Source organism: Prionailurus viverrinus, chromosome B1 (assembly GCF_022837055.1).
Source record: "Prionailurus viverrinus isolate Anna chromosome B1, UM_Priviv_1.0, whole genome shotgun sequence".
NCBI classification, from domain to species: Eukaryota; Metazoa; Chordata; class Mammalia; order Carnivora; family Felidae; genus Prionailurus; species Prionailurus viverrinus.
In genome coordinates this window covers 190217776-190233548 of record NC_062564.1, presented here as the reverse complement: position 1 = coordinate 190233548, position 15773 = coordinate 190217776, and the positions used below count along the sequence as shown (strand labels likewise).

The 15773-nt window shown below is 38.4% G+C and overlaps 1 protein-coding gene across 5 annotated transcripts in view; it reads left to right on the top strand.

The window, feature by feature from the left end:
* The window catches only part of SLIT2 (slit guidance ligand 2), a 375759-nt gene that overhangs the window by 308869 nt on the left and 51117 nt on the right, over window positions 1-15773 (top strand). For all 5 annotated transcript variants that reach the window (XM_047857138.1, XM_047857140.1, XM_047857137.1 and 2 more), the window contains 3 exons: window positions 1940-2103; window positions 15030-15154; window positions 15285-15382. In XM_047857138.1, the coding sequence (XP_047713094.1) occupies window positions 1940-2103; window positions 15030-15154; window positions 15285-15382 (387 nt within the window). The remainder of the gene's footprint in view (window positions 1-1939; window positions 2104-15029; window positions 15155-15284; window positions 15383-15773) is intronic.

Here is a 15773-nt window from a genome sequence, read left to right as displayed (position 1 = left end):
ATCGGGTCCCAGGAGGAAAAACCTCCACTTTTTCATGTCTGAACTCCAGCACCTACCTCAGAGTCCACATCAGGGCTACTCATCTACAAATTCCACGGATGTCATCTGCATGAGATAGAGTGTGTTGAAGGCTTCTAGCTCAGGGGTGCAGAGCTTGGTACTGTCTGGGAGAGTATGCAACATTAAGAAGAAAGTAGCCAGGGGCGCCTGGGTGCTCAGTCGATTAAAGGTCCTGTTCTTGGTTTCGGCTCAGGTCACCATCTCACAGTTCATGAGTTTGAGCCCCGCACCAGGCTGTGTGCTGATAGCGTGGAGCCTGCTTGGGATTCTCTCTCCCTCGCTCTCTCTGCCCCTCCCCTGCTCACGCATGTGCGCGCTCTCTCTCTCTCTCTCTCAAACTAAATACATAACCTTAAAAACAATTAAAAATAGAAGAAGAAGAAAGTAGCCTTTCTGCTAGTGTTAGGGTGACTTATCAGAAAAGGCAGCTCAGGGAAGGCACCAACTTCTCGCATGAGCACCGCCACCAACGATAGAGGCGGTTTGAATATCTCTTGCCATGTGCCTTGCTCTGTCATGTATTTCTTTCGTGCATTTGTCTTTGACTCTCTAGATCATAAAGAGCTCTGATCCATTCACTTTCTCCACTGCATCCCCTTGCAGAGTAAGGACTTAGCAAATGTCAGTAGAGGTGGCACCAGGTGACTCAAAACATAATTTTGCTCATTTTTAATTTAGAAGAAAGGTTTTAATCTGAGCATAACAGTTACTGTACTCCAATTCTTGGTTAAAGTTGGGCATTAAAACTGCGACAGTATAAAGTATTATGGTTTTACAAGTATATTTGGGGCCTTTCTTCATGAAAGAGTAAGTTTAATTGTACTTAGACTATAGCCTAGAAGCATTAGTAATCACAAGTTGATTATAAATCAAAATTAATCCATTTTAAATGCCACTTTATGCATGGACTACTTCTGCCAAGCTTGGCAAATTTACAAAACCCATGGAGTAACTTCTCTGGCCTCAGTTTCACAATCTGTAAAATGAATTAGTAATACCGTTGACCTCATGAAGTTGCCATTTAGGACAAAATGAGGTAGTTCGTATAAGTGGCTCAGCACAGTACCTGCATATTGTAAAATCAATGTTAGCTATCATATTGATTACTTTTGCTGTCACTACTACTGCAAATGTGAGTGGGAACCAAATATCTAAAATAAAGGACTTTATAAAGGGACTGACACCTAGGGAAGGTCCAGATCCACTCTGGTGAACTGGCTCTATGCATCTTTATTATTTCATGCCCTTTCTTATCTCTGTGACTTTGCACTTACTAGCCTTTTACCCCAAGACATCCTTCCCAATCTTTTCCGCCTCCTTGAATCTAACTGTGTAAAAGCTCATACTTTTAACCACCAGCCTCCCAGGAAAGTTATTTACAAGGTGACCGTGCTCACAGTCACCTTTTAAATACTTCTACTGTTTTACTTCTAATGCAAATGATTTGCATGTTTGAGTATATGTTAATCACCTCTGCAGAAGGAGTTCTTTGGGGTTAGGAATAATGTATTATTTATGTTTGGGTCCCCAAAACCTGGCATAATGATTGGGTTCCCAGTAAATAATTGATGAATGAACTAAGTATAAACTGCGTGTCGGGTGATGTTGCATCCAATATAAACCTGTCTCTGCAAATACAAGAAGACCTTGTAAAGACCAGGTAAATTTTAAGACTGGTGACAAGTCTCTAAATCCCAGCTGCACATAATTCAGGAAAATGGCGAATCCCTGATGTTTCCATTTTCTTCTAAATTTTTATCAGTAAATCTATAGGGATTTTCTACTGAGCATCACTTTGAGTTATGTTCCTTTAGGAAATAACAATACTTCCATACTGTGTGTGTGTATGTGTGTGTGCTTTTGTGGTGTTGTTTTCCAGAGCAATTGGAGCCAACCCTCTTTACTGTGATTGTAACATGCAGTGGTTATCGGACTGGGTAAAGTCGGAATACAAAGAACCTGGAATTGCGCGCTGTGCTGGTCCTGGAGAAATGGCAGATAAATTATTACTCACAACTCCTTCCAAAAAATTTACATGTCAAGGTATGATCTTTCACCATTTGTACTTCTGTAAATAAAAATCCACTGCATTAATTTAAGAGGAAAAACGTTGCTGCTAGACTTCAAAGGTAGAGCTGAACGGCCCCTAGTAAATAATTCCTAATTCTACCCAGTGCTCATATAGGACTGAGCCGTTACCTGAGGAGCCCAAGTAAAGAACTAGGCTTTGCAAATAAATTGCAGAAATAATTAAGTGGATATATCTAAGTTTTCTTTAAAATGTATGGAGAAGTGAAGAGTTCACGGTTTCTGGAAATTTCTCTGATAGCCTCTAACAAGTCAACTGTTTTGCTTTTGCCTTGTCTGAATATGTGCCCTGTTCTTAGGGCTCCCAGGGCCCTGCGGCTTCCCGAGGCCAGGTAAGGAGAAATAAGCCCTCCCGAGTCTTCAGGCCAAACCTTCTGACTTGCCTCTTATGTCCATGTGGGTGTCCCTTGCTTGTTTATATTCCTTTCTTTTCCCTTTGTTTTATGTATTTATGGATTTTAAACAGTGCCTTAGTAACAAATACTTTTTTCTCTTTTATTACAAAAGTAATACATGCCCAAAAGAGAAAATCCACAGAATGGGAAAATGTTAATGATAAATATTATATTTCTACAAGAACTAAAATTAAGCATTCATCATAATACCCAGAGATAACTACTATTGAACTGTTTTATATTAAGTCTGTTTTATGCGCAAAACTAAATCCTAGGTTTCGTGGAGCATAGAGAAGAGAGTGGTATGGTCTTGCCTTCCAAGGGTTGCAAACCTAGCTGAAGAGATAAACATTCAACACTTGAGCATTTTAGGTAGGAAGGCATCAAAGTAGGTAATATACAGCAGTGGGTCACGGTATGAATTTCCAGCTTCACTTTTCAATACTTACATAACTTGGATTTAATAGATTAACCTAACCAGCCGGTGCCTCAGTTTCCTTGTGTGTAAGCAGAGATGAAGATAGTACATACCTCAAAATGTTTTGTGAAAATTAGATAAGTTACTATATATGACATCAAAAAAAAAAAAGTGAAGAAAATGCCGACGTCACAGAAACAGTGAACAGAATGGTACATTCCAGGGGTTGGAGGGAAGGGGAAATGGGGAGATGTAGGTTAAAGGCACAAACTGTGAGTGATAAGAATAGTAAGTTATGAGGACCTAGTGTCGAGCCTGGTGAGCATAGTTAATAATATGGTATCTTCTGATTGGAAAATTGCTGAGAATCAATCTTAAGCTTTCTTACTACACACACACAAAGGTTAACTCTATGAGAAGGTGGGTGTTCTTAGTACCTTGACCCTATTAATCATTCCACGGTATATGTGTATATCAAACCACCACATCATCACACCTTTTAAGTATATACAATTATGTTTGTTAATTGTTCCTCAGTACAGCTGGGGAAAAAGATTAGTGGAATTAATATGTGTAAAACACACTGCCTTACACACAGTAAGCACTCTACAGGTTAGCTGACACTTTTAGCATCATAGCATTTCAGAACACCAACAAAACTGTGATGTAGGGCAAACAATGTTTTGTTGATAAAAGAAGGAATTTCCAAAAACTGTATTCCCTTGAAGCATTTTTTTAAATGTTTGTTTATTTTTGAGAGAGAGAGAGAGAGAGAGAGAGAGAGAGAGAGAGAGAGAGAGAATGCAAGAGTCAGGGGTGGGCAGAGAGAGAGGGGGACAGAAGATCCAAAGTGGGCTCTGTGCTGACAACAGCAAGCCCGATGCGGGGCTTGAACTCACAAACCGTGAGATCATGACCTGAGCTGAAGTCAGACACTCAACCAACTGAGCCACCCAGATGTCCCTTATTGTTCTTTTTCCTTGAAATTCTGTTTGTCTCCTTGACTTTCTATTTCCAGCAACTCAGTGAATTTTCTCATTTTTTGCTACAACTGTATATAATTTGAATTTTTAAAATTTCCTGCCACCAGAAATGTTTGGAGTTTTTAAATTTTTCCTAAAATTGAATTGCTGTTAATACTCATATGAGCACCATTGCTTGGGACAGCATAATTATTTATCAGCATGTTAATATTTTTATTAAATCTGAAAGTAAAATTTTATTGGAAATACCTCTCTGAAATTATGTGCATTGATTGCCAGAAGCTTTGCAGATAACCAGTGTTTTAAATTATTCTTTTTGTAACTGCAGATGCTTTTGGGGGGCATTGCCCCAAATTTCTGGTGTGCTGAGAGGTATATCATTGTTTTGTAAAGTGGAGGCGATTGTCAAACGGGAGATAGGGAAGGAGAAACTGGCATTAAAAACTTCCTGTTAGGCTGGGGCACCTGGGTGGCTCCATCAGTTGAGCCTCCCGACTCTCGATTTCGGCTCAGGTCATGATCCCAGGGTCATGGGATTGAGCCCCACATCAGGCTCTGTGCTAAGTATGGAGCCTGCTTAAGATTCTCTCTCCCTCTGCCCCTCTTCCACTCACACACATTCTCTCTCTCTCTCTCTCTCTCTCTCTCTCTCTCTCTCAAATAAAAAAATAATAATTAAAAAAAACAGGCATCATTAGGCAGATGGGTTTTAGAAAGATTACATGGGGAAGTTGAGAAACTGTAAACTGATTTTGTTATTCTACTCCATACAACAGATACTTCTTCCTTCTGAACAATGCTGGTGCTTATGTATAATTTTCCAAGTTTAGAGTTCCCTGGAGATAGTTCCTTTAAAAATATTTCATGATGATATAAATTTGAGACAAGCTACATACTTATATTCAGTTCTTTGAGTGTCATAGTTCACATTCATTTATTTAAATGTTCTCAGAAGTCTGACACATACAAACATACACACATACATAAGTCTGTTAAACTCAAGATTTAACTAACTGATTTGACCTTTTTTTGATTAATAGCATCTTATTTAGTTCTTAGAGTGACATGAATGAAAATGTGTTTGAGGGAAAATTAGTCTGGATTCAGTGATGCCTGATAAAACTTTCTGCAGTGATAAAAATGTTCCGTATCTGTGTGATCAAATATGGTAGTCACTGGCCATGTGTGGTTGCTGAAATGTAACTATTGCAACTGAAGAAGTGAATTTTTAATTTTATTTAATGTATTACTTATTTATTTTTGAGAGAGAGAGAGAGAGAGAGAGAGAGAGAGCACGCATGCATGAGCGAGGCAGATGGGGCAAAGGGAGAGAGAGAGGAGAATCTTAAGCAGGCTCAAACGTCAGCATGAAGCCCGATGCAGGGCTCAATCCCACAACCCTGGGATCATGACCTGAGCCAAAATCAAGAGTTGAATGCTCAACTAACTGAGCTACACAGGTACCCCAAATTTTATTTAATTTAAATTTAACCTGAAAGAGTCACATGCAGCTACTGGCTACCATGTTGGATAGCATGGTTGCTACAAAAGCTCAGAGGAAGACATTGCATCAGAAGAGAGGGGTTGTGAAAAGTTGAGTGCAGGTATATGGAAGCCAGTTGTTTGGACCAGCTGGCGAGTGTGAGGAAGGTGCTACAGGAGCAGAGCTGTGTTGTAGAAAATGCTGGAACTATGGTTTAGTTTAGTATTCACTAAGTTCTCAAGTCAACTGCATGTATTTGAAGGCATGCCCGAAGCTGGGTAACAGACAACATGGTTGTAGGGCAGGGGACAAGAGTGTAGACATTCAGAACTCCACAAATATAATGTAATTGCATTTAGCAGACTTGAAGATTAACTTGGTTTTTCTATAACTTAATACACTTTTGGAGTGATAGCAAACTTTGCAACTCAGAATGCCCTTTGCCAGCATTTCTTGGCATTTGTCAAAATATTGTGGTTTCGTTGTCTGCAAGTTGAAGATTTATGGCAGCGCAGAATGCATCTCTGCATGACAATTACCAATAATAAATAACAACAGCTCATATTGAGTGGTTTGCACCATGCTGAGGATTTTACATAGATTCGTATCTCTTATAACCTTTATATCCTTACTAAACTAAGTACTGTTCTTTCCCCATTTAAGAGATGAAGATATTATAATTTAGAGAGATTAAACAATTTGTTCAAAATCACTCAGCTGCTAAAAGAAGGAACCATAATTTTTGCTATAAAGTATTTTTTTAATGTTTATTTATTTTTGAGAGAGAGGGAGCACAAAGGGGGAGAGGGGAAGAGAGAGGGAGGGAGACACAGAATCCGAAGCAGGTTCCAGGCTCTGAACTGTCAGCACAGAGCCTGACGTGGGGCTCCACCCCACAAACCGTGAGATCGTGACCTGAGCCGAAGTGGGACACTTAACTGATGCCCTGAGGAGCCATAATTTTTAATCACTGACTCTAGTGCCTGCCACTGAAGTTTACTTTATAATTCTCAATAAAAATATTCTCAAAACAAATGATCCATATAAATAAGATTGCCATTCTGCTGTTGAAACATACTTAGAAAATGAAAGTTTCAAACCACTTTCATGCGCTCTGCTAGAAATATTTATTCATAATAAGTGGATTGGTAAAAGACAAAGTATTCTAATCTATTCATTAAAATGATCCACTCTAAGAAATCTACGGAGTACTGAGTTTTTGAGCTAACATGCCTTGTGAGCTTGAAAGCAATGAAATGACACACCTCTTTAAATATTTTGTAATTTGGGGCGCCTGGGTGGCGCAGTCGGTTAAGCGTCTGACTTCAGCCAGGTCACGATCTCACGGTCCGGGAGTTCGAGCCCCGCGTCAGGCTCTGGGCTGATGGCTCAGAGCCTGGAGCCAGTTTCCGATTCTGTGTCTCCCTCTCTCTCTGCCCCTCCCCCATTCATGCTCTGTCTCTCTCTGTCCCAAAAATAAATAAACGTTGAAAAAAAAATTTAAAAAAAATAAGTAAATAAAATAAAAAAAAATAAATATTTTGTAATTTGAGTTTTTAATATTTTAACTTTCCCCATAGTTATATCAGTTTAATATGTTTTATTTCATTCATGAGAATCATGAAAATACATGCTCCTAATATTAAGATTTGTAAATAAGTAACTTCTTTTTTTATTATTGCTTTTATTTTCTTAGACAGAGAGACAGAGTGTGAGTAGGGGAGGGGCAGAGACAGAAGGAGACACAGAGTCCGAAGCAGGCTCCAGGCTCTGAGCCATCAGCATAGAGCCCAATGCGGGGCTCGAACTCACAAACTGTGAGATCATGACCTCACATGAGGCCCATGACTGAGCCGAAGTCAGTCGCTTAACTGACTGAGCCACCCAGTCCCCCCTAGATTTGTAAATAGTAATTTAAAATTACAACAGGAAAATGAATATTCTTTAATTGAAGACATGTTTATATAGCTATATTTAAATGTATTTTAAAATGTTTTCTCTGCTAGGATAGGCTAGGCTATTATTTTGAGTAATAAATTCAGTTAATGCAAATTTTATACTACATTTTTTAGAATATTTTCTTTATGGTATTATCTCATAGTTTCAGGTACAAGGGAAATAAATAAACTGGATGAAATAGATTATCAGAGAATATTTAATTAATACCCAGATTAGAACATTCTTGAGTGGGAAGCAGATGGTCATGACTTTTCTTTAAAACCCAGATGTCTAGTCTTCATCTTTTAAATATCAGTGACGTTAGAATGATCCAAAAGTCTGCGGTAAAGTGGAAATTCTCTCCCTGTGGAATGCAGGATATTGTGAATTTCTAATATTCTGTTTCTTGTTCTTGGTTCAGAAATACTTAGCTATACAGACAGCTAAATTGTTCACTTTTAATTTGACAGACATTTATCAGACACTTAAATGTGCCAAAGAGTGAACAGTCTAATGGAAATGAATGATATATTCCTTTTTTCATTCACCATATATTATATGAGTTCCTTTTATGCACCAGGCACAGTTCCAAGGTATTAAGAATATAGTCAGTCATAAACAGGACAGAGAAAAACCCTTGTCTTTATACAGTTTATATTCTACTGATAGATACATTTAAATCTATAATTTCAAAACAATATGGAGGTTTGGCAATAAAAGTATATATTCAAGATGCTAATAACATATATCAAAATCAAACAATCATGGGGTGCCTGGGTGGCTTGGTCGGTAGGCGTCCAACTTCAGCTCAGGTCATGATCTCGTGGTTCGTGGGTTCGAGCCCTGCATCGGGCTCTGTGCTGACAGCTCGGAGCCTGGAGCCTGCTTTGGATTCTGTGTCTCCCTCTCTCTCTGCCCCTCCCTTGATCACGCTCTGTGTCTCTCTGTCTCTCAGTAATAAATAACCGTTAATAAATAAATAAATAAATAAATAACCCAAACTAGAAGTAATGAAAAATTCACTAAATCAGTTTTGAAAGTAATATTTAGAACTGGGTCAAATACTTTTTACATTTTCAAATTTAATACCACCAGCACATAGTTACAGCTTTGAAATAATCTTAGCTTTTGGGGGATTATGATTTGCACACTGGCCAAAGAAAATATTTTCAGGTTTGTACATAGGTATTTGCTTTTGGCAAATAACTTTAAAAAAAAAAAACAAGGACGATTTTTAATTACCCTTTGAAAACTTAAAACACTGGGAAACTTGTAACCGACATTTATTTATAGGTGATGAGAACCAACGATTCATATTCTGTTCGTAAATATTGTATGTCCATATTCAATCTGATATGATCAAGTTCCATGAAATAATTATCGTTCTTTTCCATTTAATTGTGGCTCAAGAAGTTCATTTATTTGCCTGAGTTCACACGTGTATGTACCAAATGGCTAAGCCTAGTAATCCCAGAGGTATAATATGCAGCTTTTGTGTTTTTGTTAAATCATCTATGGAACTCAAATTTATAAGGTTTTAACCCCCTATCATCTGTTGACCATCCCCAACACTGTAGTGAAAATAAAGAGATTCCAGCAATTTCCATCTTGCCAATTTCAATGGCTTCTTTTTTTAATCATCTTTATCTTTCATCTTAGAAGTTGGTAGTCATTTCTTATTGTATATTCTCTTTGCCTCTTCATTCCTTTGCTGACATCTTTTTCTTATATTCTTTAATGTTGACATACATGAGGTTCCCTCCCCACCCCTATTTAAATAATTGATTTCAATCCCACAGCTTCAAATATCACCCATTATTTTTCTTAGGAACTTCAGATTCATATTCCCACTCACCTAGTGATTCCTCCCCTTATAGACTTGCAGAAACTTAAAACACATATTCCAAAACATGCATTTTCATTTTCCACATCCCCTTATAACTGCATTCTATAGTTGAGAGACCCATGTGTCTGCTACTTAACTGTAAGATTTTCCAGAAGCTTCAGCATTTCACTTACCTTTGAACTCCCAAAACTTAGCTTACTGCCTGGCACAAATTAGATCCTCAATAAATATTCGATAAGTGAATGACCTAATGATGGAATGTTATTAAAAATAATGCTTAAGAGATGCAGCAGTGCAATAGCAAGTGGGGCTTAGAGTTTTGGGGTTTGAAATAAAACCTCCTTTTAGTTAATTATGCCCAACATGAAATATCTCCTACATTTTTCCTGAGTTGTCTGTGACGTACCTTTGACTTTATACAAGGGCAGTGCTAGAGGATTCTCTTACTTGACTTACATTTCCAAGAGATGCCAGAATGAAGGCAGAATCTGAGATATAGTTAGAAATTTGTGTCTGGAGCTTTTAGTAATAAATCAAAGTGAGGTGCAATTCTCAGTGGGTGGCAATATTGGTGTCAGGTGCATACGTAGTGATTTCAGTCAAGTAAGCAAGTCTGCCTGAAAGCTTTAATGGATTTGAGGTCCAGCAGTTTGTCTGTTAAAGATTAAAGTGACTGGCAAAGACAAATTGTTAACCAAACTTTTGGCTCAATTTCCCTTTGAATTATTAAGCTAAATGCACTTCCAATCCATACAGCTGATGCTAGAGGACTCTTTTAAGTCAAGGCTAACTCTTAAATCAACCTAGTTATCCTAGACTGACGTCTTTCATTTCAGTGACGTTAGGAAACTCTGTTTTCTTGAAGCTAGTTGTTGTGTTTGTTTTTTTTTTCCTCCTCTGTGGCACACATCTTAAGAGGACTAATGTGTTGGCAATAATTTAAAATTCTTTAGACCAGTTAACTTTGGGCAGGTGGAAAGATTGAAGATTGGTGAAGATATCAGCAAGCAAGCTGCAGTTCCTTGCCAAGCAGCAATGCAAGATAAAAAACTCTGCTTCTTAATATTAATGATGTTTCCGGCACTTGTGTCAAATTTACAAATCGCAGTTGCAGTCTACTTAAACACATAAAATCATTAGCTCTGGGTATTGTTACCCAATGGATAATTATCTCTCAGCTCCCCCTGTCCTTTCCCCATGGTTTTGATAATAATAGTCCCTACACTTGGCCCAAATTTCAGCAGCCCCTGGCATCGACAGAAGGTAGTCAGTGAACCTATAATGAATGAATAAATAGCAGGCTCTAGTTCTCCCTTGTCTATGCTAAAGTTGGAGTAAACAAGCAGATGAAGACTTCTATTCTCCTTCTAAGTGAACCACTGGTGTTCCTTTCAGCTACCTACCAGCTCTCTTTGGAGGTCTAGGGAAGACTGTCAGAACTTCCTGTGGCTTATGTGCTTGCTCTCACTATGTTTTGTACTCAAAACTCATTACCATCTCATTTAATGCATCCCATTGAGATGACTGCCATTACCCTAACTCCACACACTTACTAACAAATCTAGATTAATAACTTAGCTTGATGGGCTTGCGATTTCTCTGTCCAAGATTACTTGCATTATGATAAGAGACTTGCCTAAATCCAATCCCGGGACATCTTCTTTCATCTGGGAATAATCAAGTGTGCAAAATTCTACATGTATTTGTTTGTTCCCAAAGAGTTGTGCTCTTCTACAATTTTATTGTGACTTTAATTAGCATCTCTTTTTAGCTCTGATATCATCTCCTTGTTATAGAAACAGATTAAAGATGTCATTCCCCTTGAATAAGAGCTTTGCAGGAGGGATCTCAGAGAAAGTATCCTGGGTGGAAAATGATTCACAGATTGAAGGCAAAGAGAAAATAAAAGGCTTAGCAGAGGGGCAAAATATGATGGGGAGACAAATGAGAGAAGAGAGCTAGATATAAGAGATATAATTCTGAAGACTTAGAATATAGAAATGAGCAGATTTAGATAAACCAGGTGGATTTAAAAATCACATTATAGAAAGGATGCTTAGTTGGGTGGAATCATCATCTAAATAAGAAAATAAAATAAGTAATACAGACAAAATAAATAAGAAAATTATATCATTTTTAAGATATTATTAAATTATTTGGAGGGAAGCCTGGGTGGCTCAGTCAGTTAAGCATCTGACTTCGGCTCAGTCATGATCTCATGGTTTGTGAGTTTGAGCCCCACATCAGCCTCTGTGCTGACAGCTCAGGGCCTGGAGCCTGCTTTGGGTTCTGTGTCTCCTCTCTCTATTCCTCACCCACTCATGCTCTCTCTGTCTCTCAAAAATAAATAAACATTAAACAAATTTAAAAGAACAAAATAATAAAATGAAAATAAATGAACATTTAAAAAATTTTAAGAAACTATTTGGAATGGATACAACTCACAGTCTTTTGAATTACCCTTCACCAAACTCAGGAACTAGGAATAAGAAATTATCTTTGAAGAATTGACTTTTAAAGAGGGGTTTGAGGGGCACCTGGCTGGCTCAGACAGTTAAGTGTCCAGACTTTGGCTCAGGTCATGATCTCACAGTTTGTGAGTTCAAGGCCCACATCGGCCCATTTCAGATCCTGGGTCCCCCTCTCTCTCTGCCCCTCCCCCATTTGTGCTCTCTCTCTCTCTCTCTCTCTCTCTCTCTCTCAAAAGTAAATAAAAACATTAAAACAAACTTTTTTAAAAAGAGGGGTTTGAAAAAACAGAAGCAGAGAGAGTGGTAGCTGTAGTAGTCAACTTTACTGACCAGAAGGAGTTAGAACCCAGTATTTTAGAGCTATAATCCTAATTATGATGCCACCAAAACAGTTTACATGTTTAAAAAATACATCAAGAGCAACCTGTACACATGAGAAATGTCATTTCGATTCCTTTAGTTTTAGCTAAACTGAATATATACAGGGGGCAATGATCCCATTCGGTATACGCATAAGAAATTCCAGGTAATGAAAATAGTTGAGCAGGAGAGGAAACTACATTTGGTCCTGAAAAAAAAAAAGTGGAGAAATTGGTCCTTATTGATTAATAGATTAGATATAGTTCACTGGCTATTTATTAAATGCATCTTGGCTCTGTGCTAAACCGGACAGGGATGACTCCAGTTTGGCAGTGTGGTTCTCTGCATACTCTATTACATTCTTCAAAATGTATTTAATTTTTTTTTTTGAAACAACCTCTGGCTTCTCATCTAAATACTCAAACATGATTTTTGAAAAATGTCACATTCCACAGAATAAACACAGAGACTGCCAACCCTGAACTCCTCTATTCAAACCGCAGGCTTACAAGGTTGGAAGCATTAAATAGACCAAGAGACAGTTTTCCTCAAGGTCTTGGGAAGCGGCCAGATGAGCGCTTACAGTCCTCGTATTTGCTGATGCTCTGTTTTGCTGGTGCACATTCTTACTATTTCCCCCTATGCCTTTTTTTCCAAGTTAGATTCTTCTTTCTTCTAACCTAGCTAAGGGACCCACTACTTCCTTTTCTATTGCTGATTCCAAACCTGATACAGTTAGCCAACACAAGGCTGTTTGGGGCTGGGGGGGTGGTTATTATCTTAATTTAACATATTGCCTTAACTAACTGCCACCTTTGATTCCTCCGTTGTGCTGAAGAGCTAAATTTATTTGATAAACAAGTTGGAACAGGGGTGAGAAATTAAATGTCTCAGAGCATCACTTCGATATTCATCCCAGCAATTTCCCAGCTGTGATTTGCTATAAAGACTGCATTAGTTACTCTGGTTATGAAGAGAAAGCTAAGAGATTGCTGGCAAGGCCTCCCTAGTGTCAGAGGAGTTGCTAGAAGTAAATACCACCCCCCTCCATTAATAAAGTCATCCCCAGAACTGTTGTCCATTCTCTGATGGTCAGAAAAGAAACAGGAATCTCTTTGTAGAATTTTTTCAGGGTTTTTGTTAATAGAAACACTGACCAATACAGAATACTATCCTCTTTAGGATTTTGCTCCTACACCATTTTATGAGTATGTACTGGTATTTTCCAGGATAAGGGCAATACATAGATATGAAGAGGTGTGTTTTTTTTTTTTAAGTTTACTTATTTATTTTGAGACAGAGAGAGAGAGATAGAGAACATGCACGAGCTGTGGAGGGGCAGAGAGAGAGGGAGAGAGAGAGAATCCCAAGCAGACTCCACACTGTCAACACAGGGCCCGACAGGGGCTGGAACACACGAACCTTGAGATCATGACCTGAGCCAAAATCAAGAGTCAGACGCTTGACTGACTAAGCCATCCAGGCACCCCTGAAGGGTTTTTAAGCCGACTATGATAATTCACGTTTTCTTTCTGTTTCTGTCGGTAGACCGACAACTCACAAACAAACTGTGATCTGCAGAAAAAGTCTGACAAAAGATAGTTTATGTGAGCAGAAACCATAGAATTTTCAGCTGGAGGTACCTTAGAAGGTTAGATCAGTGATGGTGGGAAGAGGGGCATGCTGTACAGCCCACTCAGATGACTTTGCTGGAAATAACGTGTGATGAAATGTGCAGCTGGAATTATTGCTGCTTCTCCCAGCGAGGATAAAGAAATACAGAGAGATGGTGATGACAGAAACATGATTCGTTATTATATTATAAAATATTTGCATTTTACATGTATGAATAGGTCACTCTTCTATTGTCCTCCTCCGTTGCCAAAAGCGTTTTTGAGCGCTCAAAAATATGGCAAAACGTAGCATCAGTGGATCATAATTTTATTGAAGACAGTACAGTTTCCACGTTGTTAGCCATTTATGGAATGAATATGTGCAACCAAAGAAAAATGGTTGCACGTGAATCTGCATTTAATCTAAACCTTCCATGGATCAGGAGATTTTTAAAATGTGTTTCCCAAAAAGTGAGATTGCAAGAGAAGATGATTTCAATGGTGTTTTCTTCTTGGAGAGGAAGATACAGACATCTCACCCACCACATGCCTGTGCTAATGTGATAGCATACTGAACCAAGAGGATATGAGGGAAGAGATAATGGAAATTATATTTTTGGTTTATTTCCATATGCATAAAGGTGGCACTGTTTTCTCTCTCCTGTGTGAAAATAACACTACTGAACTAATGCTATCAGGGCAGGTGCATACTTTTGTATTTTTTAAAGTTTATTTTATTTATTTATTTTGAGAGCGAGAGTAGAGAAGGGGCAGAGAGAGAGGGAGAGAGAGAGAGAATCATGAAATCATGACCCGAGGCGAAATCAAGAGTCCGATGCTTAACCAGCTGAGCCACCCAGGCCCCCCTATTGTGTTTTTAATTGCACTGATGTATTTATATGTATTCATTAAACCTTCACACATATCCCCCAACATACAGACACACACACTCATACACACACACACACAGTCCTCTTTGGGATTGATGGTATGCATTTCCATGACAGCTGACTGAAGTTAAGTGCAGGCAATGGTCATGGAATGCATCCCCATAGACTAGTTAACCTCTGAGGGGATCGACCCCGTGACACTTACATCACTAACATCAGATCCTTACCACCTAAGATCACTAAGAACCCATAGTCCCACTCTGAAGTTGGACGGTCTCACCACAGCTCTCAATGAGATGGTCTCCTGTTGCATTCTTGAACATTATATGATGATGCAGATTTCTATTTTATTCACGGAAGAGAAATACATATAGATATGTGACCAATATTTTTTGTACAAAATCTACTGTTATATTAAGGCATGTAAATAAGTGAACTAAAAATACAAGGTATCAGTTTCTTATGTTTTTAAATTAATTTTCAGGTCCCGTGGATGTCAATATTCTAGCTAAATGTAATCCCTGCTTATCAAATCCGTGTAAAAATGATGGCACCTGTAACAATGACCCAGTTGACTTTTATCGCTGCACATGTCCGTATGGTTTCAAGGTAAGTAGAAACTTTTAAGGGAGACATCATCTGAAAACATAGCTTTCTTCGGTGGGTCCTCGTCATTCCATTGTGTTTTCTCTATGTACTGAGATCTGTACTTGACTTTACTTGGCCATTCCTTCTCCAGGGGCAGGACTGTGATGTTCCTATTCATGCATGCATCAGTAACCCATGTAAACATGGAGGAACTTGCCACTTAAAGGAAGGAGAAAAAGATGGATTCTGGTAGGTCACTGGACTCTAATATTCTGTCTGAAGCATTGGAACGAGAATAACTAAGCAAACATTCATTTTCCTTTTCAAATCAAAGGGTGTTATTCCTAAAAGAATGCCAGAAATGTGTTCATCAGAACAATATGCATTTGTCCTTCTCAGAGATATTGTAATATGAAAAACAAACATTACAGTATTCCCAGCTCAGGATGCTATAAAATCAAGAATTTTTAAACATATGCATGTGCATGCGTTATGATTCATATAGTCAGATTAGGTCAAGACAGAGTAGTAGCTCTATTATGCTAATTAATAGCCAATAGTCTCCTACTTCAAGATGCATATTCATCTGTTTTGTGTATTGCTTTCACAGACAGTGTGTAATGATAAGACGTAGGTCCCA